A 27,354-nucleotide genomic window follows, 5' to 3' on the forward strand; every position below is an offset into this window, starting at 1 on the left:
CTCTTCCCGTGGCCAAGGGGATGTTGCCACGTTGAGCTCTGCTCGAATTGCTGAGTTTAAAAGAAGTATGCTCAGCACATGCCAGGCACCTGGTGGCCTGAGGGACACAGAACCTGCCTGGAAGGTTTTTAGATCCAAAGATAACTTACAAATAAAGAAAACTTAATGCAAGAAGAGGAAGATGCCAGTAAAGAGTATTAAACTGAGTGGTAAAAGCACTTCTTGGGGACTTGAGAAATCCCATTTTGACTTCCCATCCCTCAGACTGGATGAATTCATCTTCTTATTTCCTTATCTATAAAAGGGGGGGGCTTAGTTTTATTTGAGTTTGCTCATAATGTTTGCAGAGGGATACAACCAGCTTTACCCCACGTAACAAACACAGCAGGCAGTTCAAGCAGGAGGCTGATCACCACAAGCTTCCTTCATAGCTGATGCTGAGAACTGGGCACCTCCAGACAGTACAGCCATGTTTTAAGATGAATCTCTCTGGAAATGTCCACCTCTTTTCACAGACTGGAGAGTCATTTGTGTGATTGAATTCAGATTCTTCAAACGGGTTGAAAAAATCACGAGAAAATACAATGGAGATGGGGTGAAAAAAGATGGAGATGGGGTGAAAAACAGAACTCAATGTTTGTAAACAGTCTGTGTCGAACTTCTCACAAACAGAAGACATCTTATTTAGCTTGTATTTAATACACTTCCAAAATTTGTCATCAATTAAAGCAAGAAAATCCGTAGTTGTTGCTAATATAAAGGACCGATCCATTCACAATCAGTCCTGGTAGTTTTTGTATTCGTTAGAAAATCAGAGCCAAGTGGAAATAAAACTTGAAAAATCTCAGCTTGGCATTTTTCATGCTGACGTCCTGACGGAGCTCTCTGTACTGCGAAGACTCCAAATGAAAACATCTTCCTTTGAAGAGCCTGTATTTGAATACATTTAATCCATGTTTCTTCCTATTCCCCTTCAGAAAACACATGCACATGGGAAGGGAACAAACGCCACGTGTACGTCTTATGTAAACCATCTCTCCGCCTTCCCAAATTCTTATTATTTTGACATCTCAAGAACGGATACACACCCCCTTCCTCCAATAGCTCTGCATTAGGATACAGCTCTAAGGGGCTGATTCCGATTTTAAGCAGAATTCTACCATTGTGAAGATTCATCCTTCTGAAACCCTGAAGGAAAACCATGGTCAGTGCTGAGCCGTAGAGATGCAATGTCCCTGCAGAGGGCATGCTGACCCCGTGCATTGAACTGCTCACAGGGATAGCTGCTGTATTCCTCCGAATCATTTGAAATGTATATAGATTTCTATTTCAGTCAGTCATTTGCTAGCAGCAAAACTAGAACATTTCCTGTTTTTCCTCCTGCTGTAATCAGGATATTGCCAAATGAGGCTGTCCTAATTACGCCTCAGCAGGTGCCAAAGCCAGGAATGGTATCAGGAAAGGAAGGAAGGAAGGACCTTTAAGTTCAAGCCAAAGAAATTACATCTATTGTCTGGCTCCAGTCAATGAAGTTTCATATAAAATATGAGCATTTTGGACAATGGCACAAGCATAGCTACCAATTTACACGCGCGCTCGGACGCCGTTTAGCCCCCATATGTTCTCACTGCTATTGTTGGTGCTATTAATAATAATAATGAGCCCATACGCAGCCGCTCGCCAGATGAAGCTTCTTCTGAATGAAATCAGGCAATAGGAAATAATTTCTTAATGCTTTTGGTCAGAAAACACAAGGGGCTTTTTCAGCTTCCCCTGCTATCGCCAGCCTCAATTAGCTATTAAAGGAGATTATGTATAGCAGCTATTATAGCCCACATTGCTGCAGCATCTTTAGTGTCTTTCAATGCAAGTATTTATCCCCACGGCGTGGGGCATGCTCCCGGCCCCTCTCTCCAGGGAGAGCCATTTTACAGATGGGCAGCTGAGATGTACATAGAATATGTTACTTATTAATGGTTACCAAGGAAATCTATGATAAAACACCCAAAGGACTTAAACTCTGCATCCCAACCTTGAGCCCAGTGGGACCTCACCGAGTCTAGCTTCCACACCACGGTTTGGGAAGCAGTTAGAGACAGATCTTCCTCCCCCCAAAAAAATGATGAACAGAACAGAGCATATAACAACCCCTTAAAAGAGTAAATTTATGTGAAGGTTTTGGGCAAGTGCCACAAAACCCAGCATGTGTGTATTTACATGGAGTGTTGTGGTTATGAATTTCTACACTGGCATGATATCTGAATACTCAAATCTCCATATAACTAAAATACAGCTGTTCTTTAAAAAAAAATGGAGGAACAAAGAATGGAATGGTTCAAATGGAAAGATTTGACTTGTTTTACAACTAAGCAATAGCTTTAGAGAATCACAGAATGATTAAGGTTGGAAAAGGCCTCCCAGATTGTCAGGTTCAACTGTCAACCTCCTATACATCCATTTATGTTAGAGACGATGCTTTATACTCTCCATCTCCAACTTGAGGCCAACTTTTACCTGATTAAGAACAAAGCCATGCTGTTTCTAAGCTCTGCTATCACCTAAAAGGCACTGGAATGGGCTGCCCAGCGAAGTGGTTGAGACACTGTCCCTGGAAATGTTGAAGAAACATTTAGATGTTGATCTAAGGGACCTGATTTAGTGAGGAAATACTGGTAGTAGGCGGACGGTTGAAATGGATGATCTTAGAGATCTTTTCTAATTTTGACAATTCTATGACTTAAAAAGCTTAAACCATAGGGTGATGTGTACAAAGTCACTGGAAAGCCAAAACTCTGCATATGGCAATGATCACTATTTCAGATTTCTAGAAGTAACTCCTTCCTACTTGTGTCATGAAGCAAAAGAAGATGAGCATTATCTCCAGCATTCAGGGTTTCTGATCCTGTTCATACCTGTAGGCAAGGGTGCAGGTGTCCTTGTACTCCTGGAGCTTCACACACACCATGTTGAGGAACTGATCCGAATAGGCACTCAAGTCATGCATCAGGTTCATCAGGTCTTGAACAGTCTTCTCCACAATTACTGTGCTCTGGAAAAGAAAGAAAGTAGAAGCATGAATAGCCAATATATCTTAAGATCAGCCTTCTCATGTTTTGCTAATTAATGTGACAGATGCAACCATACAGCTGATCCTCTCTGACACCGGGCAGATGCTGGAAGAATCCATGCCACCAAGTGACATAAAACAGAACAAAAGAAGAAAAAGTAGAAACCATGTGAGAGAGGAAGAGGGATGGCTAAAGGGCTTGAAAAAATCTGGCTCAGGACCAACAAAGTTCAATGGGTTTGTTGTCCACGAGATGAAACCTCAACATTCAGATGTTTAATCATAGCATCACAGAATCACAGAATCGTCTGAGTTGGAAGGGACCCTTAAAGGTCATCTAATCCAACTCCCATGCACTGAACAGTGACACCTACAGCTCCATCAGGTTGCTCAGAGCACCATCCAGCCTGATCCTGAGTGTTTCCAGGGATGAGACATCCAACACCTCTCTGGGCAACCTGTGCCAGTGCTCCTCTACCCTACACCCACTGCTCGCATCTGCACAAACTACGTGTGTTGGGGACAAGCATTCTGCCAGAGGCTGAGGGTTAAGCAGCACCTTGCAATCCTTTTGTTACCACAAACAATTTTAATAGAATCACAGGAAGTATAGGGCAAATCTGAAAATCAGAAACACTGCTTCACAGCCTACAGATGAGCGAGTTGAGACAGCCTGCAGGAGGAAGGAGGTACTGTGCATCTGATAATATCCAAGATTTTTAGAGCCCCACAAGAATTTTGGGATTTCTGAGGCACTCCAACGTGACTTGCCTGCTGTATTTAATTTTGTTGCTATAAACAATACAGAAGGAAGGTTATCAAAGTCCCAAGCTGATACAAACTGAATTAATATTAGGCTTGGTAGAATGAAGGGCTCCTCCTGAGCTAAGCACAAAGGCAGAGGAGACTGAGGCACTGAGAGTTGTGCTTCATTTGAGAAATGTTGGACTCCAGTTACATGGGGGACATGCTGGCTTGGAGCTCAATGATATTTAAGATCTCTTCAAACCCATGATTCTGTGATTCTGTGACTCCAGGGACTTCCAGAATACATAAGCAGGAGGAAAATTAACTCTGTATACAGACTAATAGGGATAGGTCAAAGGGAGATGGCTTTAAACTATAAGAAGGGGACATTTCAGTTAGATGTTAGGAAGAAGTTCTGTACTCGCAGGCACTGAAACAGGTAGAAGCTGTAGATGCCCCATCCCTGGAGGTGCTCAAGGCCAGGCTGGATGGGGACCTGGGCAGCCTGATCTGGGGGGTAGCAACTCTGTTAACAGTAGTTGGTTGGAACTAAGTGATCTTTAAGATTATAAAATCATTAAGGTTGGAAAAGACCACTAAGATCACCTAGTTCAACCATCAAGCTGTCCCCACCATGCACACTAGACCTGGTCACCAAGTGCCATCTCTCCATGTTTCTTGAACATCTCTAGGGATGATTGCTCCATCACCTCCCTGGACAGTCTGTTCTAATGCCTCATTACTCCTTTTGAGAAGTATTTTTTCATACAATCATAGAATCATAGAATGACCTGGGTTGAAAAGGACCACAATGATCATCTAGTTTCAACCTCCCTGCTATGTGCAGGGTCGCCAACCACCAGACCAGGCTGCCCAGGGCCCCATCCAGCTTCGCCTTGCACGCCTCCAGGGATGGGACATCCACAACCTCTCTGGGTCATTTTTTCCTAATATCCAACCTGAACCTCCTCTGGCGCAACTTAAAGCCATTATCCCATGTCCTATCAAGATGTTCTAGTTGATGCTGCTGCTCCTGTTACTACAAGCAGCTGCCTACATTGCATTTGAGCTGATAAACGAGCTGCTGTCCCTCAACCCTCAGCTTCAGAGCTAAGCCAGCCCAAAAGCAATGGAAAGGGGTTGATCAAAGGTGCCTCACTTTGCACCAAAATGGCTAAATGTGCCACAAAGGCCAGTGGCTCTAAGCAGAAGACAAGGAGACTTCCCAACCTGCTGATGGGATTCAGAAGAATATCTATGACTGCACACATGGAAAATACAGAATTTGCCTTGTCGTCTCAGTCCAAATCCAACTGTTTCCTTTTGGGTCTGGTTCTAACAGTGAGGCATTAAAGTTAACATTTATACATGGGGAAAAAGAATACGAGACTTACAAGCTCATAAAAGAGAAACAAAAGCAATGACTTGCCTTTTTGCATGGATAATCACGGTTTTCATTGTCTATAGTTCACTGTGAGACATCAGTGGGATTTTCAGCAGACCCAGATATTCACTGATATCTCTTAAGTCTACAAGGGAAAGACTCTGTCCTTCCATATGTCCTCGTACAGCAGAGAACTTCATGCCTTGGACATGCAACCATGCTAAGAGGTTCCAATATTTGAAGGGAGCATATAAACAGGAGTATGTCTGTCTATGAGGGTGGATAGTGATAGGACAAGGGGGAATGATTTTAAACTGAGACAGGGGAGGTTTAGGTTGGATATTAGGAGGAAATTTTTCACACAGAGGGTGGTGACACACTGGAACAGGTTGCCCAAGGAGATTGTGGATGCCCCTGGATCCCTGGAAGCATTCAAAGCCAGGCTGGATGTGGCTCTGGGCAGCCTGGTCTGGTGGTTGGCGACCCTGCACATAGCAGGGGGGGTTGGAACTGGATGATCATTGTGGTCCTTTTCAACCCAGGCCATTCTATCATTCTATGATTCTATGAATGAGAGCTGGTTTCAATCTGCCACATCAATATTTCATTGCGTAACTCAGTATTTGGGAAAACAACAACTTAAAAAAACAAATACTGGATGTTAAAAAGGAGGGCATTGCTGGTTTCTATGTGGTTTCTCCCATTTCTTCCTGCCTACAACAACATTAAAACCAGAGCTGAGTTCCTGCCAATATCTTGATTTTAGAATAAGGTCTTTTGATTTAATGAGAATATTAGGCTAGTTGTATGACTTTGAAAAAAAAAAAAAAAGAAAAAAGAAAAAGAAAAAAGAAAAAAGAAGAAAAGAAGAAAAGAAGAAAGAAAAGAGAATTACCATATGAAAGAAGACAGCACCAGATATGTAATGGCTATTTTTCTGAACCATTCTAACCTTTTCCAAAGCAATCCTGACACATCTGCATGTGTCTCTGGGGATGCTATGTATTAGGATGCATTAGGCCATGTTAATACAGCTGGATTCGTTAGCTGGGCCAGCACAGGATCTTCCAAAACTCCGTGTGAGAAAATGAAAGGCAGCGCATGTATTATCAGAGAGTTACAATCCAGTTGCTGCTAACCCATCTGGATTCATTAACAGCAAATGGATATGATCAAAGCATAATTTTATGGCAAGGCACTTCAATGAACCCTTTTAAAAAAACCCACGCTAACAAGGAAACTCATCCTCAGAATAATATCCATCGCCTCGCACCTGAAAACACTGCGTGGTGCTGAATCCTAACATCACGCCGAGGGGATGATTCATTACTCTTACAGCACATCAGGGTGAAGGTTTTAAAAGGGTCTCATGGCTACTAAAAATAAAAAGAGATTCCTTCCTACGTCCTCCCGTCTGTTAGCTACTGCCAATGCGGTACGATGAAACAGAATAGCGCCAGTCGTTATTGACATCGTGGGCTTTATCTTTCATGTGTTTTGCAAACGTTTATCACTGCTCCTTGATACAGCCCTTATTCTCAGTCGGACTGAAGCTTCAGAGAATGTAAAGCAGCTGCAGGGCACGTATAATTTATGCGCTGACCGTAGTGCTTTCGTGGCCCAAAATGATGGAGAAGAATAAGCAGCCCCAGAGGTATTAACTCCCATTTGACAGATGGGGCAGGAAAACAACAACAACAACAAAAACCACATGATGGGATTTCCTTTTCTGTACTCACAACATCCTCCTCTTGAAAATCCTTAATTCCCCAAGCCAAGGTTGCTCGCTGCTGAAACTCTTCCTCACTTTTGACTTGTGCACCCCACTTAAGGTTTTAAAGTGCCTGAATTCCTCCACCCTCTGGGTTTAAAACCTTTTGGCTTGCCTGGGTTGCACTGAGTGAAGAGGAATTGTCTAGGGCTGCATCTAGGAAGGCTGCTCCGAAAATAACGCCTTCCAGTTATTTCCACAGAAATGACAACAGATACAAAGAGCACAATAACACAGTTAAATAGTGCAAATTCTTGGCTACAAAACACTCTTTTTTTCCACACAGTCACTGCTATCAGCCATGCATTTTCACCAGCATGCATGCCACGCTCATAGGAATCTGCACCAGCAGAGGGGACCCAATGTCCCTGCCACCATTGTTGAAATGCACCCCTCACCGCCTCACTGTGCTCACATCCACTGTTTGGCCTCCATAAACATTCAGCAAGCAGCAATGAGTATCAATGGGTGCAATTTTTTCTGCATGGAGGAATTCAATAACTCCTTTGCTCCATACACATTTCCATGTCAGATGCTACTCTGTCTGCTGCCATCTGTCACACGGCAACAAAATGTAAGGGGATATTGGTGGGAAGGTTCAACCTTTACTACTATACCACCACCATCTACTTCTGATCCTGTGGGCCAACATTATGCAACAGGAGGCACTATTTTTGGAGCAGCCCTCATAAAATATATAACGTAGTTAACATATGTGAGTAACAAAACATGCTAATTTCTAATGATTTTTATTAAAATATGTGAAAAAGAGGGCAAAAAACCCATAAAACTAGTGGGATGTTTGACCTTGCTTTTGTGAAACTGATGCATTGATTTGATGGATGCGTCTGCAATTCTTAGTGAGCTCTCAAGATGTTCATCAGAGATTTTTGATGAAGTTTTACTCTTCCTATGCTTCATCCTTGAAAACTGTTGTTCACAAATATGTGTGCTGCCAAAAGGCGACAATAGGAATACATGAATAAGGTGTGACTGTAAAGCAAGGGATGTTTTCCTCTGGAAAGAGAGGGCTTATAGAAGTCTGGTAGAGAGACACGACTGGGGTGCTTGATGGGGAAATGCTGCCATGTATGCTGGGCTGGGCTGCATGCATCCCATGGGGCTTTGGGTTGGACATGTCTGTTCTAAAGAAAGAGATCACTCAATGTACAATGATCCCCAATGTTTCCAATGGTCCCCATAGCAAAGCAAAGGTGCATGGCACAATAAAGCAGAGACCAGTGAGCTGCCAACACACAGAGAAAGTTAGAAGCAACAGGTCAACCCCGCACAATCCTCCAGCTTTCAATCTGTTGCTCTGCTTCCTCTGACTTCCCAGTAAAGAGCAACAGATTACAAGAAAAATCTCCACCCTGATTAATTTTTTTTCTGCATTAAATCACAGTTTCTTCCAGGCCCATTCACTTGCAAACTCTTCATTGTCTTGGGGAAAGAATGGCGAGGATGGGAATTTCCCTGTGCAGGGATGTCTTGAGCATATGATGGGCTCTCAAAAAGGCAGCAGATGGAGGAAGAGACCTTGGCACTGTAGAGGTTGTCGATTATTAGTTTATTATTGCCCATCACTTAAATCTCCTTGAGATGTCTTGGCAGAGGAAGGCACCAGATGAGTGCAGGATGTGGCTGTCTCAAAGGAGAAAATAAATAAAGTCTAATCTAATTTTTGAGCTGGAGTGTAGCTGACACCCCACAATTTAAAAACTGCTACACAGAGCACAGCTGTAATTAAAGGCAGAACTGGAGGGACAAAAGCTTTACAAACCTCAGTGCTGACCCACAGCTCTGAGTTTGGGACCACTTCCAAAGCACACTGGTGGTTAAACCTCATAGTGACACCTTGACATGAAACATTTACTTCTGCAATTTCTTTCTTTTTTCTTTTTTTAATTACAGCTTCTTAGCTGCCCCCCAAGGACTTTTAATTCCTTTTTTCCAACCATTATTCATCTTTTTTTCCCAGCACTGAGAAGGTATGTTCAGCAGGGGGCTCCAATGACCCACGCTGGGGCAGGAAAGAGCTAAAAATATATAAATCAACGCATTGAGGAAGGAAACCTATGCCTGTCCCAGCAGGAATCCATCATCCATACAGATTTGTTCTGCTCAAAGCTACTCTCACCTGTCTTGGGTGCTGTGTGCAGCATAATCACCCACTGTGGTAACAAACTCCCCTATGGGTCCCTATGGCTTCCTCATGTGGCCCCAGGGGCTCCAGCATCCTACAAAGCCCTGACACAAAACCATGATTTGGTTTGGAAGGGACCCTTAAAGATCATCTAGTTCCAGCCTCACACTGTGGGGATGCCTTCCACTGGATTAGGGCACCTGGTACATGGGCTGATTTTTTTCTGCTGTCTTTCTGCTCCATGTCATCTGCTTCCAGGCTTGAAGCTTGAATTGGAGTCATAAGTTGCCCTGTATTTCCCTTAGTACAGAAAAAGACCACAGGATAGCAAAGTGGATGACAAGTTTTGAAGCCTGATTCACCATCACTACTATGCTCATGTATCACAAGATCATAGAACTGTTGGGGTCGGAGGCATCATCTGTTCCTCCTCTCTCCAACAAGGCCAATAGAGCTGTGCTCCACATCCAGGTGGGTTTGGAGATCTGCAGGGGATTGAGTGCACTCTCAACTGACACCAAGTCTGGGGGAAATGCTGATCTGTCTGAGGGTAGGAAGGCCCTACAGAGGGACCCGGACAGGTTGGACTGATGAGTTGAGGTTGATGGGATGAAGTTCAACAAGACCAAGTGCTGGGTAACAACAACCCCACACAGTGCTACAGGCTTGGGGCAGAGTGGCTGGAAAGCTGTGTGGAGGAAAAGGATCTGTGGGTGTTGGTTGATGCTCAGCTGAACACGAGCCAGCCCAGTTTGCCCAGGTGGCCAAGAAAGCCAGCAGCATCCTGGCTTGTATCAGAAATTGTGCAGTCAGCAGGAGCAGAGAAGTGATCGTCCTCTCGTGCTTAGCACTGGTGAGGCTGCATCTTGAGTATTGTGTTCATTATTTTTGGGCCCCTCACTCAAGGAAGACATCGAGGCCAAATTGTCACCATCCCTGGAGACGTTCAAGAAACATGGAGATGTAGCATGGAGGGACGTGGTCAGTGGGCATGGTGGGGCTGAGATGGAGTTGGACTGGATGATCTGGGAGTTTTTTTCCAACTTTAAAGATTCTATGATTCTACCTGAGATGCAGGGTTTAGGATCTTGGATTAATTTTATTATGACATTAATGATTATTAATATTATTCCAACTCCTACTGCTATTACAAATTTTATTGTGACATTTATAGAGACTGACGGGATTTCAGCAACTGTGAGAGCTTCTCCACATTCACACCCAAGGCAAACAGCTCTGAAATGGGAACCTCCTGCCTGAGCTGCCTCCCAGCCCACGTCCCCCACCTGCAATTCCATCTCCTCCAGGCTGTGACCCGTGATGCTCCGCAGTGTTACGCTGCCAGTTGCAATTTAGTTACCCTGCTGTCAATTCATAACGCTTTATTACCCAGCAGGCGTGTGAAACGGAGCTCTGAGGCAATCTCCCAGCATGTGCTGTGCTTTACTGGTGTGGATAGGAAAGGGAGGGAGCTGCTTAAATACCTGGACAGCACAACGAGTGGCGATGGAGAGAAAATGGATGGAGGTACGAACACAAATGCATTCGCTTCTTTTCTCCAAATTCTGGCAGTTGAAAAAACATCCTGCAAGGCCAATGACATAACTATTCTCTCACCTCATTAGATGATGCTGATGTTGGATGATTAGGTGATGTTGGTGGAGCGAAGAGATGGAAACCACTAAAAGCTGAGCTGGGAACCCAGCTTGCTGGGAATACTGCCGCAGGTTGCTTGCTTAAGCTTACTTACGCCTGAAAATGAAGCCAGATAAGCTCCTGTGGGCAGGGGAACAGGTATGGACAATGCAAGAGAGCAGGGTGCTCCCCAAGCACCCAGAGAGACAACCTGCACCCCTACTTCTATATAGCAATGCCCTCACTAAAACAGAAAAAAAAAAAAAAAAAAACAACACCAAAACCCTGAACCAACATATATATGTTTTTAGCTATCAGAGGGAAGATGACAGTCCAAATTGCCTGTTTTACTGATTAGTGGTTATTTCACACTGAGCGATAAGGGGGCTTTTCAATTTGTTTTCTTCTGAGGCACATCCAAGCTTTACAAAGGGCAGGAGAGTTTTTAGTATGTATCAATTCAAATACACGTTTAAATGCAGAACTCTTTTTACGGTCTCAAAATCTGATAGCTGCTTTTCTCATACGGTGTGTATATATATATATATATATATATATATATATATAAATTTTTTTTTTTTCCAGCAAAATTCATTATTCCAGTATCAGTGCTACAGAATCCTGCTCGTTACTATGGTTATACTACATCCTACTATAACTTTGCTTCCCAAATGCTCCTAACTCCGGGGGATGTTTTTAAAATGATAGCTCTGCCTGTTTCTCTGCAGGTGATATTTGTCACCTCATGGGCAATGGGATTCTGAGGGATCCCAAGTACAGTATTTAAACACACAAGTCTCTACTGTACACAAGGTTAATATGAACTGCAGCCAACCACGCCAAAGTGCTGCAAATACAAAATCAATCACAACCTTTGAAGCATCAAAAGAGGAATCTGCCAGGAATACTTCCAAACTATGCTCTACATCAGTTTAAAAAAAGGGAAATGATACTCAGACACTGCAATTTCAACAAAAGCCTTCACAGTCTGAAAGCACATGTGCCACTTCTGTGCTACGTGAGATCACAACACAAAGCTAGAGAAAACTGGAAGAAGAAGCACAGAGATTGTGAGTACTTCTGGATGAGATTTTTTTAATAATAGTCTTTGTCCAAATTTGAGACAGGCTTTTCCGAGAATCATAAAGTCAGAAAAGACCACGAAGATCATCTAATCCAATTGTTGACCCATACCACTATGCTCATTCACAGAGTCAAAAGAATCATTCAGGTTGGAAAAGACCACCATGATCACCAAGTCCAACCATCAGCCCATCCCGAGTATATCAGTAAGCCATGTCCCCAAGCACCACATCTATTCTTCTCTTGAACACCTCCAGGGATGGTGACTCCACCACCTCCTTGGGCAGCCTGTTCCAATGCCTCATCACTCTTTCTGAGAATATTTTTTCCCCAATATCCAACCTTTGCTCCAGATTGCAAGGAGATGCTGCCTTAGAAAGATTTCCTCAATTTTTGTTGAAATGAAGTCAGTCCTTACAGCATCACAGGTCAGACTCAGCCAGTACGAGCCTGTGTGTACTTTTTCGCCATGCAGGACATGGAATTAACAGCTGGGTTATAATTCAGCTCTTCTTCCCACTAATTACTGACCAGTGCACACTGACATGCATACTCTGCAAAGCCCAAACAAACTAGGCTTGTTTATCATGACATTTCTGTTCAGACCTTTGCACAGAAAGAAGACAAATAGCCTTTTTTGACCTCCTTTCTGGCTGTGACATCAGGATATTTTTTGAGCTCCTTGTTTATTTTATAGAAGCCCTTTAAATCAGTATAAAAAGCCATAATGAGATCCAGCGGGACAGGATCTGAAGCGAGCTACTCCTTTTTAACACTGTAGGTAATTAACCACTTAAACAGCTTGCAACTGTGTGTGCTGGATTCTTCATCTCTAAAAGTCTCTAAATCAAGCACAGGAGCTTTTCTATAAGATAAGCTACTCCAAACAGGAGTTATGGACTTGATGTAGAAATTTCTGGGTGAACTTCTGTGGCTGATTATACAGGATGTATTTAGTCTGATTCTGAGCTCAAATAAATTCCATGGGAAAAGATGGCCGCGTTGTCCTGTTTAACAAGAGAACAAAACCACCCTGACAGTCCAGAAGCTCTGAAACAAACATCTAAGAGCAGTGATGTTTTCTTCTCCAGTCCTGGTAATGCAAATCTGCCCACAAAAATGGAACTATAATCATTCAGATCTCTGAAATTCCCCATAAAACACAAATTCCTGGCACGTTAACTCTTAGCCAATGCCCAGGTGCTTGGCAGCATGGCAACAAAATTCAGAAGGTCCATCCTGCTGGAGATGGTCCTTTGGCAGAAGGTACCGAGCTCCTCGGCCACCAAAAACCAGAGTGCTGGAAGTATCTGCTTGGGAAGACATCTTTCCATAGACTTCAGACAAACATGCATCTCCAACACCAACCAGTTTGGTATCACAGCATCGTTATGAGCAGGAAAGATAGCGTTTGGATAAGGATTTCCTTCCATTTATTCCCACCACATCAATTGGTGCAGCACAGGAACCAAGAGAAGGAAACACAAGGTTGCACAGAGGGGAAAGTTTGTGAAAGTCCATCTCCCAGCCTTTAGATTGCTCTCCCACCAGTGGCACCGGCACTTGAGACATTTAAATCTTCACCAAATGCTACAGGAGTAATTGCATAATAAGGAATACTGCTGGCTTGGCAGGGAGATGGACTGGATAACTTAATAGGTCTTTTGTAACTCTCACTTCTCTGATCCCGCTGAGTTCTGTAGCTATTATTAAAGACATTTTTTAAGGTATTTTAATTTACTTCTCTAAATGGATTTCTATTCATTCACTCCCACCAAGTGAATGTTGTCAGGGACATTAGCAGCATGATAAAATAGCTGTAGCTTCATGCTGGTTTTAATGTGTTACATACATAAGGAAAGTCATTAGCTCTTACCCTTTAATATACCCTCTTTACTGCTGTGTAACTGTTTATCACTCAAAAGTGCCAGGCACAGACCATGCCCTTCCTTTATTAATCAATATACATTTGTGCAAGGCTGCAATGAAAAGGAATAACATTCAGTTATTTCGAGCACAGATTGTACTGCAGGAGCTCAAAGGCCGATCCCTGACATTTTCATCCACCCTGAATATTCCCAGAAGTGGCTCTTCGTATTTTGCACAACTCTTCCAATTACAGGTAAACTCGTGGCAAGGTGGAGATTTATTTCCCAAGCATTGAGTGGCAGCCTTCCTTCTCTTTTGTAATATCTGTTCTAGAACATCATTAGCAGCCTGCAACGCGATACAAATTGAACCCAGACCAGCAAATTAATGATGCTCAGAAGTAGGGCATCAATTCTGGAAGCGGAGCAAAACTCATTTTTAAATAAATGTTTTCATATGGTTAGGCCAGTTTGGAGAATAAGAGCCATCTGTATTATTTTTATGAATACTCTATCTGCTTGGAGGTCTATTCTCTTCAATCTGGGAGCCCAAGATTAAAAGAGTTTTTATGTGAAAAAAACTTTACTGCTGGAGAGGAAGAGCATATGCGAAGGGGAGATGCTCCTGGGCAGATCATGATGCAAAACAACCTGAAAGAACAGAAGGGAATAGGACAGGACAGAGCCTCAAAAAGATGATACTGTGCCTCTGGATTTATGTTGCACATGTGGACACCAATGCAAAGACATATTCAGATACAGCATAAATGCGGTATAAATTCAGCAAGTAATGAAAACAGGAGCGTGAGAATGTAAGAAACAAAATGGCCAAATAATATATAAACCACAAATATCGTCTTTAACAGGTAACCAAGGCTGAGCTTGAGCGGCCATTCCACCAAAATTACAGAACCATTTGTCAGACTTTGGAACAGGTGTCACAAAGGCTCATTTCTAGGGCTAAATTACATCACAGAGCATGGTGTCCAATGTCACCAGAGGGTTTCTAGAAATATCTGATACAGGGTGAGTACCAGATATGGATCAAACATCACCTGAGAGCACTGCATTTCATGTTTCTGTTCACTAAGCCTCTTATTCTTCATTAACCAACGACAATCAATAAGATAATAATAATAATAATATATATATAATAATTGGGAACTCTATATTTTTGAATAGGTTCCCAAATACTCTCACAGGCAATGAACTTGAGATGCATTTCTGCAACTCAGCAGCTACGTTTTTGCTAAAACTCTTACTATGCTTGTTTCAGGCAGAACTTGTTGCCTCGTGCAACACAGCCTGAGCATGCAGGCCTGGGCATTACCACTGACAGCTGTGATTGATGGGCTGCATCAACAGCCACTGGCTCCCAGAGAGCTACCTTCAAGTTGGAGCTATTGGATTCTGCTAAGTCTGAATTTCATTTTAAAGAGGAGAAAAACGTCTTTCTAAGGGGAATTTATACCCCAGTGCGCTCAAAGAGTGTCACAGAGGACTGGAGGACAACAATTTGGTTTCATGGCAAATTTTAACTTTTCTCACTTAGGGTGGATGAAATCATAACCTTTTCCATATTCTCTCTAGAACTCACCAGTGCTGAAACACGTTTAAATACAAAAATGACCTCTGCCTGGTTAGGAAACCAGAAAGGAGTAAAATGTTTCTCCTGTATCATTCAATCAGCAGAAGGACTCAGACTTGGACGTCCTACTGTGCAGGTCAATGGTTTAACCGATGGATATCTTGACCAAGAGACACACTGGACTCTTCAAACCCTATTTCCTTTGCTTTTTTTGTATTTCAACCAAATATATTGACGGTATGGGATAAGTAAATCAGAAATCAGCAAAAAGAATGCTTTCCAAACACCTCCAAACATAACCATCGTGAAGCTGACGTCTTCAGTGGAGAGCTTCCCATGCTTATCATTTCAGGTACATTTTAGTAACTATTCCAGGTACAAACTTAGCAACTGAAAAGCAGAGCTACTATGAATTGAGTTGCACTACATTCAAGGTAGAAACAGACACACTTTATATATACACAGAAAAGAAAATCAAAATATCCTCAGCCTTGTGAAATCTTGATTTTGTAAAGCTTCAACATTTGTAAATAGGTTAAGTAGTTGGAAACTACAACAGGATCAGTTTTATCTTCCCGTGCAAAAACTTCATCCATGTATTTATTCTCCTTGTTTAAGTTTCTGCATCTTACTCTTGGAGCATGAGCAAGGTTTGACCATTTAAGGGTGTCTCAGGGTGCACTGGGTGCCCTCCAGACCAGTGTGGGCCCGAAAGGGGAAATAAAGCACAAAACATTCTGCCAGAAGAGCGTGGAGAGGAGAAAACTCTTATGTTGCACCTGACAGCATCACTTGTGATTTATTCAATAAATTAAGTCTTGTGTTCTACGCCTCAAAGACTAAGGAGATCACAGTTCTGTCCCTCGATGTCTCCAAAGGATTATTTTGAAATTCCTCATGCACGGAGATTGAGAGCAGATCGCTCAAAGTATCTGACAGTTTGTATTAACATCACATTAATCACATTAAAAAGTGAGTGACCACACAAAAACCCTGGTGATTCAGGTCTGACAAACTCTTCTGCTCAAGAGATGGGAAAAAAGACAACGCTAGCCTTTGATTCATGCAAACAGCAGCAGTGATTGCAGCGAGGCTTGGTGTAAAATTTGGGCAGGGTGAAAATTTTAACCATTATTGAAACATTCTTTTCTTCTGCTTGAATACACCTATTTACCTTTTTTTAATTCAGACTCCAGGTGGCAACAGGTTGACAAGTGGGATCATTGAAAGGATGCTTTCAATGTTGATGTCAGGATAGAAACTGAGACAGTTATATACACATGCCATACTTTCTAGGAAACAGCAAGGTATTGGGGAAATGTGAGTCTGCAGAGCACTTCCCTTTCTTGACCATCTTCAGTGGGAGCTGGACTGGATGACCTTCATGGATTCCTTCCAACTCAAGTGATTCTATGAAAAGTTAGCTGCACCAAGTTAAGACAGCATAAAGAAATGGGATCACTCAAATGTCTGCAGAGAATCTCATATAGAAGGAACACAGTCACAGCCACAGAAAATTTCACCATTCTGTCCTCGTGAAGAAGGATGGAAAAGGAAAAGCTTTAGTAGGGCTCCACTTAACACCTTCCAACATAAAACAAGGTCTGGATGGGGGCCAAGCTCTGCAATAAATATTTGTGCTGGGAACCAGATGCACTGCTTGCTCACACTGTAAAGTCAAACATCGTGTTTTGAGAAATGCTCCAACAGATAAACCCTGAATTACACATGTTAGGGGAAGTCTTATTTCCTCCACCTTTGTCCTCTTCCTTTCGCAACCACAGTACACATGGTGACAAAACCTCAGCTATACTGCTGTGGTATTTTACCACGATCTTTCTAGAGACCTGTGTTTAAATCTAAAAAACCAAACACAACTCAGAGAAGCAAAGAAGTGTTCCACTGTAGCTCACAATTTTCCACAATATGCAATGAATATTTCTGCTCCGTTGAGCTCCCTGCAAGAATCAAAATGAATTAAATGAACTACGCAGCAGTTCAGTAACTCACAGAATCGTTTGAGTTGGAAGGGACCCCTTAAAAGTAATCTAGTCCAACTGCCCTGCAATGAACAGGGATATCTACAGCTTGGTCTGGTTGAATGTCTCCAAAGATGGGAAGTCCACCACGTCTCTGGGCAACACGTTCCAACGCCCTACCACCCTTATTGTAAAAAAGCTCTCTGCTTATAACTCAGGATTTCCACCATAGTAAAGATACAAAAAACTCTTTGTGATCACAGAATCCTGCTTCCAAAACCCAATTAAAAGGGCAGCGAAAAAGTCCTCATCTTTTCCTTGAAATTACATTCCAAAAGGGGGGCAAAAAACCCAACAAATGAGGAAATGAAAGACCCACTGGGTCAACTCATTATGAGAGATGTCTAATAACAGTGCAGATACCATTGTTCAATTGCCAGCCAGAGCAGCAGAGCAGTAACGAGCAGTCCCACTCAGCAAATGGTCTAGATGATCCTATAGGTCTTCTCTTCCCATCTCTAACTTGTGTATCATTTCCTGACAGTTCCATCTCCCCTTCTGAGCAGATGGCTCCCTACAGTACATCTTTAAGAGACCTCCCAGGCATTTATGGATGGCAGAGAATGAGCATTTTGTTTTATCACTTGCTCATACATTATTTTCTCCATGCTAATGACAGGCAAGTTATTGTCCTGTGAATAAATCCATTTAGGCCTCGCAATGTTGGCTGCAAGTGAGAAGGAGAGGGAGCAGAGAAAGCCAAACCTGGCACCAACAGAGCACAGATACAGTCATCCACAAAACATTCATCTATTAACCAAACAGCAGCATTTCCAAACTCAGCAGGGTCACAGCAGAGCCCTGCTGGGAAACAGAAATTAGCTCCGAATGGAGATAATTTGTCTCTCGAATGTTGTCATATTTGCAAGATCTCTCTGGCAATGCCATGCTGCTGCGAGGAGCGATACCCCTGACAAGTGAACCAGAGGAAATGCAGGCTCTATCAGGAAGCCAGGTGGCACTCACGATTGCTCGTGTACCGTCCTTTTTGCCTCTGGGAGTGGTGTTTGGAATGCAGAGAGAGCGGGGAAGAAATCTGTCTGTGACATCAAGACGTTGTAGCAATTAATGGCCGCAGATCTGCCTCACATCCCCGTAGGATGAGCAAATTAAAGCACTCCAGTTAGCTGCTGACTTGTTTTTTTGTTCCACTCCAACACAGGAGAAATATTTTTCTTCTTATCTGGTCAAAGCCATTGAGGCCTTGTGTGATGAGGAGCTCAGCATTGGTGGAGCTGAAGTACTTGATGTATTTTGGAAAAAGAATGGCTTCTGCTTTGGTGTAAAATCAGTAGGACCCTGAAGTACAATAGTAAGGAGTTTCTATGAGACAGGAATCACTGGGCTTGTGACCAGGCAAAAGAGATGAGAAATTCTGGAGGTAGAGGTGTAATCTTTAGTGCTTAAACACGATCAGAAGGCTGGTGCACCTCTTCTGTGAGGAAAGGTTGAGGGCGTCAGGCTTGTTTAGCTTGGAGAAGGCTCTGGAGAGATGCCATTGCGGCCTTCCAGCGCTTGAAGGAAGGGGAGCAACTTTTTACATGGTCTAATAGTGATACGATAAAGGGGAATGGCTTTAAACTAAAAGAGGGGAAATTTAGGTTAGATGCTAGAAAGAAATTCTTTACTCAGAGGGTGGTGATGCACTGGAACAGGTTGTCCAGAGAGCTGTGCATGTCCCATCCCTGTTCAAGGTCAGGCTGGATGCAGCTCTGGGCAGCCTGAGCTTGTGGGAGGCAACCCATCCAACCCTGTCCATGGCAGGGAGTTTGAACTGGATCTGGGCTTTAAGTCCCTTCCAACCCAAACCATTTTATGATAATATGAAACGTGGAGATGCGTTTCTCCAACATCATGTCATTCTGCTTTTACGCATCCTCCATCCAAGAAGCACAAAGCAAGCTGATGAATGCAGCTACGGAATCTTTCTGAATGGAATTTCCTTACTTTATAAATGAGAAAACAGAGCACAGAAATGTTAAAGGGTTTGAGGGCCCCATGGAAGAGAAAGTAGTAATCATCATGACAGAACCTGTACTAAAGTATATAATATCCTGTGTTCCTTTCTTGACAGCACATCCAGTGGATCCCATCAGGTATCAGTCACTCCTCAACATGCAGAGGATGCAGAAGGCTGAAGCAGAGAGGCAGTGTTACAAAATCCGAGGGTTTCCCTTTTACACAAACAACAAAACATGTACCCTTGAGAAATCTAGCTTACTGGCCCAACTGTTTACAAGTTTTCTTCTCTAAATAGAATCATTGCCTGTTGCTGCAGAGCAACATATCTGCATATCTGGAAAAGGCAGGGTTTTTTTCATTAAATATGCAACTGTTTTTCAATAAAAAAGCCCCACATGTATTGGTAAATTCTGAACTTCCACGTCAAGAGAAACCACCATCTGGAGGATTATTCATGAATGGCAGTGGGAATGAAACCTTGTACTGTAAGACTTGTGCTCTTAAATCACCAACATGGCCTTCTTGGGCTGCAAAGATGCTTTCCTTTTTGCCTTCTTACAGTGAAGGGTGCTCCAATGCTGGATTACACAATTACACATAGGAAAAATATTATTCTATCACCACATTTCAGACAGTCTGGGAGTCTGTGATCCTGTTCATACAGTTCTACTGTACTCGATCAAAGGGTGTCACATCTAAAATAGATGCCCTTTCTCACTCTCTTATTTGTTTCTAAGCTGTGAACAAGGAGAGTGAAGAGCTGGTTCAGTGCAGATAGCCAATACTATGAAGTCAACCCTACCTGGGAGCCATGGCAGGAAGATAATGTGCACAGCATGTTTGTCACCCAACATCACATGCATGTCTTCCCCTCTCCTGTGTCCCCTTCTCCCATGAGTCATCACAATCACCGACACACCTGAGGAATCTAAGGTGGGGAACTGTTTTCTGATGGATGCTGATGAATAGAATCACAGAATCATAGAAAGGCCTGGGTTGGAAAGGGCCATAATGATCATCTAGTTTCAACCCCCCTGCTGTGTCACCAACCAACCAGACCAGGCTGCCCAGAGCCACATCCAGCCTGGCCTTGAATGCCTCCAGGGATCCAGGGGCATCCACAACCTCCTTGGGCAGTCAGTTAGAGAAGTGCTCAAAGCAATCTTGAGTAGTTCAGCTATTGGGAAAATCAAACATTCCTTGTCACTGAAAGTCCTATCAATTTATTATTGATAAGACTATGTTTTTGAGAAAGAAGATGGAAATTATTTATAATAAGCCTGACTCCTTTTAAAAAACTTTCCACTTTCCAGTAGAAAAGCTGAGTGTCTCTGAGCAGAACCATCTATAGATACCTCCAAACTACCTGCACCAGTGGGGCCCAAAGTGAAATAAAACAAAGCTCAGGTGGACCAAATTCAGTAGCCTGTATGAATCCTGGCTATCAGTTATGCCAGAAATCAGAAGGATGGTATAGCACTAAAGAAACACTACTTTGAAGACAGACACAGAATGTTTCTGAGAAGTGATTACACGATGCTGTGCATCTGATGGCAAAGACCAGGACTTCATGACCCTTCCAAATCTGGCCTGGAGGAAAAAATATCAGACTTATTTGCACAACTTGCTGAACTCTAACAGCTGGCAATTCAAAACTGAAACAAGCAAATAGTTTTTATTCTATGTGTAATGAGAATGTGATTAGATTCGACGATAGGAGGTATCAGCAAGGCACATGTTTCAACGGGGCCGACCGTTTACACATCTATCAAGGCAATCCAGAGCTGTCAGACTTAATGTGATTTGGAAAGAATATTGCACACAGCATGTAGGGATTGAGCTGAACTATCAGAAACCACGAAGAAACCTAATGAACAGGGAAGATTCTCCTTTATATATATATATATATTTTTTCCAGCAGACTCTATCGCACTTCTTGTTGATCATTTCAAGATGGAAAAGAAGAATGGCTAAGTCTCCTTCCCAAATTTCTACCTGTAGGAGAGACTAATCAGATGCCAAGCCCCCATATTTTTACAGTACTACTTTTGCCACGCAACCATACCTGTTCAACAACTGATAGGGATAGAATTGGAAAATAATCTCTTAGAAAATCTGAGGCTGAAGGTGAGTGAGGAGGAGGACACTGATCTGACCAACTCCAAAATGGGATATACAACCCTGACTTCTGAGGAGCTGTGTCCTCCTCCCATCAGAACACATGGCAGCATGGATCTTACCAAAATCTTCATGGGCTGAGAGAGGGAAAGTCACACACTAAAATCACTCCACTAAAGAGCACGACCTAAGGGCATATCACCTACCTGTGAATCTGCACCTAAACTTTCACAGAATTCAGATAAAGTGATATCTAGGTTATGCCTGCTTGAAAACATAATGTGAAAACTAGAGCTTTTCAGCAACTGATTCACAGGCATTTCTGATATCCTCACCTTTCCAGCAACAGCCATCAAACGGAGGGGGCAGATGGCTGAGGGCAGGAACTTGTTCAGCCATATAATTTTAATTTGCTGCCACATGTTTAGTAGGGCCCTCAGAAGATGCTGGCCCAATCTGCACTGTCATAACCAACTGTGAATGTTAACATTCATGGCAAGTAATATAGGAGGGTATAAAGACCTTTTTTTTTTCTTAATAAAGTTAGAATGGTGGAAAATGTGAGAAGCTCTGCTGCCTGTGAGATTATATTGGGCAGAAACCACTGTTGCAGGAAATACACCTGAGTCAACTATGCTTTCTAAAAGAGTAAGAAAAAAAGGAGAAAAAACATAGAGGTATCAGTATAATAGACTTATAGCTTGCTTTAACCTTTCTCATTACCCCACTTCAGCAGGGGACACCAGGCCATTCAGACAGGTGGGTGATTTCATACTAGGGCAAAGTGATGGCTCATCTGCTCCAACATGTTTCTGTGTCCCCTGAAGTCCTTCTGAATACATTTCTTTCACATCTGGAGACTCCTTGGGTGATACTGGGGCTCCCTTGAAGACATGAGGTTGCCCTACTCCCATTGGGACCCCCTAGCTGTTCCTTCTCAAGTTATTTGAGCTGTGAGGCACAGTAACAAACCTACTTGGCAAATGCAAACAAAATCCACATCAAATGCCTTTTTTTTTGTTTGTTTGTAACAAAATCAGAAGCAAGGAAACCAAAACATTACCTCATCTCACACAGTGTTATCAGTTTCATAAAATGTTTTCAAACAGCTGTGCAGAAATTTCATCAGCATGTTAATAAATACATTAAAAATAATCACTCAGAACAACACAATTCTGAAAACCCAGCTCTGTAATTCTGTGGTTACACAAAATGTAGCCACATTAACTACAATGCATCCAATCTTCCTTTTCTGACATGGTTGACTTAAATGTGAAGGATGTATAAGAGACGTGGAAATCTCATTTGCCCTACGTTAAATGAATACGGATGCAAGCACTCACAAAAATAGTCCTTATGGACATGTTCTGGGCAAACGTTTGCTTGGCATGTAATGCCTGACTCATTCACCTTCATCAGCCAATACACCTTACCCCTGAGCTACAGATCTTCAATCACTCGAACTTTGAGCTGCTCCAGTAGACACTGACTTAAGTCTTGAAGCTCTGCATCTTCCCTAGCTCCCTCTTTGCAAAGTACAAGCACCAATGAGCCATAAGACACCATATTCTGCTATTCTGCTATGGAATGATGGATTTTTAGAGTTGCTATTTTATGACTCCTCAAAGTACATGTCATGGTATTAAAAAGTTTCTTATTGCTTGAAATCTCTCTCTTTTTTTTTTTTTTTTTTTTTGGCAAGTTCTCAACATTCAGGCTCTTGAGCCATTCCTGGAACTTCCTTATCGTAGAGAAGACTCAAATAAACAATTAGAAACTGGGCTGCAATCCATCATTTATAAAAATACATAATCCTTTCTATTCTCTCCCTTAACCTCAAATCTCACTCTTCAACTCTTTCATCTCCATTCCAGGAACTGTGTATACCCATGGCCATCACCAGAGCATACGTACTCTACCATTTCTTGACACTGGTGACACATAAAGCTGCTCATGAATACTGGACACTTGGACAAATTCAAATGTTTGCCTTCACAGACCCCCCTCAGCTAAGTAAAATCCCAGAATAAACTCTGAATAAAGAAGGCACCCTGTGCTGTGACCCTGCGTATATTGCACACAACCAATTTATAACAGTCAACCAAGGAAAATGCTGCCAATCCATTTCCAGCAAAGGACACAAAAGGTTTAGGAGAAAGTATGCTTTTACTGACCAATTTCCATTGGCCTTCCCTAAATACTACCCCATTTAATAATTTGCTGTGCCAAGGATATCTACTTCAGAAGACAGCAGAAAAGTTATCTGAGTATTTTTTCTGCAATGAATTGGAAATGTAAACGTATTTTTAAATGTTTGTGCATTTTGTTCTTACAGCAGTTCACTAAAATTGGTTGAAAAGCAATTACAGTATTCAAGCTTCTCTGCTCTTTCTGTTTTCATTTTTCCTTCATAAGAGAGTGGTACACAACAGTAAATGAGGAGGGATGCTAGAGGCATCATGTGATCCCAAACTGATAAGAAAGCAAAGAGAGAGCAGACATAGAATCATACAGTTCTGCTTGAAGATCAGATCACAAGTGTGAAAAATACTTTTAATTGTGACATGACTGATATTTTTATCATAATAAAGATGCTTTAAACAGGCAACCCTTAAACGCAAATGCCTTTTTATGTGATTAAATGAAAAGTAAGTTGGCGGCATGAACTAATGCTCATTATAAATGATCTTTATGTTTAATTATTGCAATGATATGGCTGCAGCAAGCAGCTGTGGATTTAATTGTTGTCTGACACGAGGTGGGAGGAGAGTCAGAGAAAAGATCTTGGACAGCTTAAGTTATGTTCTGGAGCAGATGTTCTCATCAAAAGTCAACTAGCATAAGGTTGTTAGCTGCTAAATAATGTCCTTCTGCATTCATATCCATCTCTGGAAATTTTCCTCTATTATTCCCCATGGCCTGTTCACCTGTGGATATGAAATCTCTAAAAGCAAAGACTTAAGAGCAGCTGTCCAACATTCTGCCACAATTTTTTTCCTACATTAGACTTCGTCTACATGGTCTAACTCCATAAAACCACAAGAGGCCATCAGAATATCAAACAAAAGAAAATCAGCTCGTTTTTTTTTCCCAGCAACGGATGCAACTCAAAGTCAGCACCTTGAATTGGATGTTAAAAAAAAAAAAAAAGCAAACAAGTTGATTTTGACCCAAGCTTGTATGACAAACAGAGCTGTCAAGCTGCTCTGTAAATACCTGCTCCCTGCCTCTGCTGACATGAACTTTTCAACTAGATGTTTCTGAGTCTCCTTTTGTTTCCCTCTCCAGTCCAGTGAATGCTATCTCACAATGTGGACCCAAAGCTGAGTTTTAGAAGTCTCTTAAAAGTGCTGAATATGCAAAACGTATCAATGGCGGGGATGGGAATGGAACAGCTTCCTATGCCAAAGATGCTCTGCTCCTTGCCAGCCACTACACCGCTGCCTTCTCACCTATTCTCCTCTACTCTGGTAAAAAATTCTCATCTTGAACATTTCATTTCTCTCCCAACAGAATGGTTTCAGGACTTTTGAGACTTCCTACGCATGGAAAATCCCCCCATTGGCTAACCAAGCCATCTTCACCTTCAATTCTATTTCTTGAAGCAAGAAATGATGTAACTAAAAGAAGTCAGGCGAGGAATGATCTATAAATAACCTTTAATTATTGCACTGCTACAAGTTATAACCAGTCACTGGGGCTTTAGAGGAAGAAAAGAGGAAAAGAAGAGGCAACGATATGTACCACCACCTGCAAAAGCAAGCTGTGGAGTACTGAACTGGTATTGGTGGCTGAGGTTGGTGTGGATATACTGGCTGGTGGAGACAGACTGGACTTATTTCCTTGAGGCCACTCTATGCCTTTAAGAGCTGTTTGATTATTAAGAGCAAAGCAGAAGTGCAAAGGGAATAAACCTGGAAGCAAAATGCAAAGTCTGCCAAGGAGCTTGTTTTTCACCTCTACTCACAAGGAGATGTCATTATTTCATTACATCAATTTCAACACTTGCTCATCTATTAAGAGAAAAACATTTAAAATAATTTTCCTCATCAGAGGGAAAACAACCTCTCTTATGACCTAAAGGTGGATCAGAGCAAAATGATACAAGGTGGAAACATACTTTGACAGAGAAAAGCCAAACTGGTAGCCCTGCAAAAACACCAAAAAGGGATTTTGGGGAACAGCTTGGAAGAAAGGCACGAGGCATGGAAACAACTCAAAGATTAAGCTCAACCTTCCATAAATTCTGTAGGTATAAAAATGAGAAAATATATAAATGAACACGTGTACAATCATCAAACCTGCTGGAGTTCAAGAAGAGATTGGACGATGCCATCAGACATAGTGTTTCATGTTTAGGTGGCCCTGTGTGAAGCTGGGAGTTGGACGTGATGATCCTTGTGTCCCTTCCAACTTGGAATATTTTCTGATTTGATGTGCATTTTAAACCATTTTTGGAGAGTTTTGTGCTATTGCAGATCGGGTATCACTGTGTAAGCTGTGCCAAACACTTTTCTTTTCTAATGCAAGTATAAAAGAATAAGAGCACTAACTTATGGAGCTGCACATCAGCCATGAATTTGTGCTTTCTTGGCTCCAATAGGGCTATTTCTTTCTATTTCTTTTATTTTTAATGCTGATGCAAACATATTAGCCTGAGACCAACACGGAGAAAAAAAAGAATCGAAGGTGCTGATAAATGCCTTCCTCTTTTTAAGGCTGTATTGTTTAATGTTCGAGAGCTCTCATTCCCATTATACAAAAAAATGAGTTTATTGGCGAAGCTCACATCTTTCCAGATACCCAAACAGATCTGCTTGAGCATATCAACTCCTGTGTTAAGTTCCTTGCAGTAGCTCACTAAAATCAGCATTTTGATTTGACAAGTCTTTCCCTTCTGCTCAAAACTTTCTGACTCTTCTTTATATCTCCAGTGCTATGGTTGTGGTGAATTATTAATGTAAAAATTAGCAGGAGTACTTATTCTTCTTCACTTGATACCTGACTTGATAGATAGCAGCTTTTCTGGCCACTTTTCAGCCCAGCTGTGAAAAGCAATGCTGAATACAATTAAGAGATGCTCATGCTGTATTACCAGTTTGAGGCCACGATACAGGAACTTCAGTATGCATTTATGTACACGCGGGCAATTCGTTTCAATTAAACAAGATTTTGTTGGCTTGACAACCCATGCAAGTGTTGCCAAATTACTTCTAAGAACCTATAAGACCAAGTAAGCCCTGATATCCTCCAGCTATTTATTGATTTACATTCAGCAGTGGGTAGATCCTGCTTGCCTGAGCCTGTTTGTCACAGATATTCTTTTCTCATCTAACAGCATGATCTTGCTTTCAAAGCACAGTGTCACAGAATCATAGAATGGTTTGGGTTGGAAGAGACTTTACAGACCAGCAAGCTCCTGGTGGGCTGGTTGCCTCCCACCAGGTCTGGCTGCCCATAGCCCCTTCCAACCTCACCTTGAATGTCTCCAGTTGGGGTATTAGCTATTCATCTTATCCTCCGTAGTTAAGCAGATGATTCAGAGGAAGGCCTAAAAATTGTTATAATTATGGGCCCGAAGCATTTGGTGCTGCTCAGAGCAGGGACACATCAGAAATGTAAGGTGCTGTGATAATTAGGAAGCCATGAACATGCTTACAGCTGCTGGTCACTACAGTGACCTTGTGGTTATTCAGAAAATCAAAGAATAGACTGGAAGGTTGGAAGGGATCCCCAAGGATCACTGAATCCAATTCTCAACTCCACACAGGACCACTCCAAATCCAAATCCTATGTCTGAGAGCTGTGTTTAAATGCTCCTTAGACTCCATAAGGCTGGGAGACATCTCACAGAATCACAGAATGGCCTGGGTTGGAAGGGACCTCAAGAATCATGAAGCTCCAACCCCCCTGCCAACAGGCAGGGCCACCAACCTCCCCATTTAA

The 27,354-nt window shown here is 42.2% G+C and overlaps 1 protein-coding gene across 1 annotated transcript in view; it reads right to left on the reverse strand.

Annotated features, from left to right (window-relative positions):
- The window catches only part of EXOC4 (exocyst complex component 4), a 392,686-nt gene that overhangs the window by 66,238 nt on the left and 299,094 nt on the right, over positions 1-27,354 (reverse strand). Inside the window, exon 12 of the mRNA XM_010710270.4 lies at positions 2,913-3,049. Coding sequence (XP_010708572.2) covers positions 2,913-3,049 — 137 coding nt within the window. The remainder of the gene's footprint in view (positions 1-2,912; positions 3,050-27,354) is intronic.

The sequence above is a fragment of the Meleagris gallopavo genome, chromosome 1, assembly GCF_905368555.1.
Source record: "Meleagris gallopavo chromosome 1, MGAL_WU_HG_1.1, whole genome shotgun sequence".
Taxonomy (NCBI): Eukaryota; Metazoa; Chordata; class Aves; order Galliformes; family Phasianidae; genus Meleagris; species Meleagris gallopavo.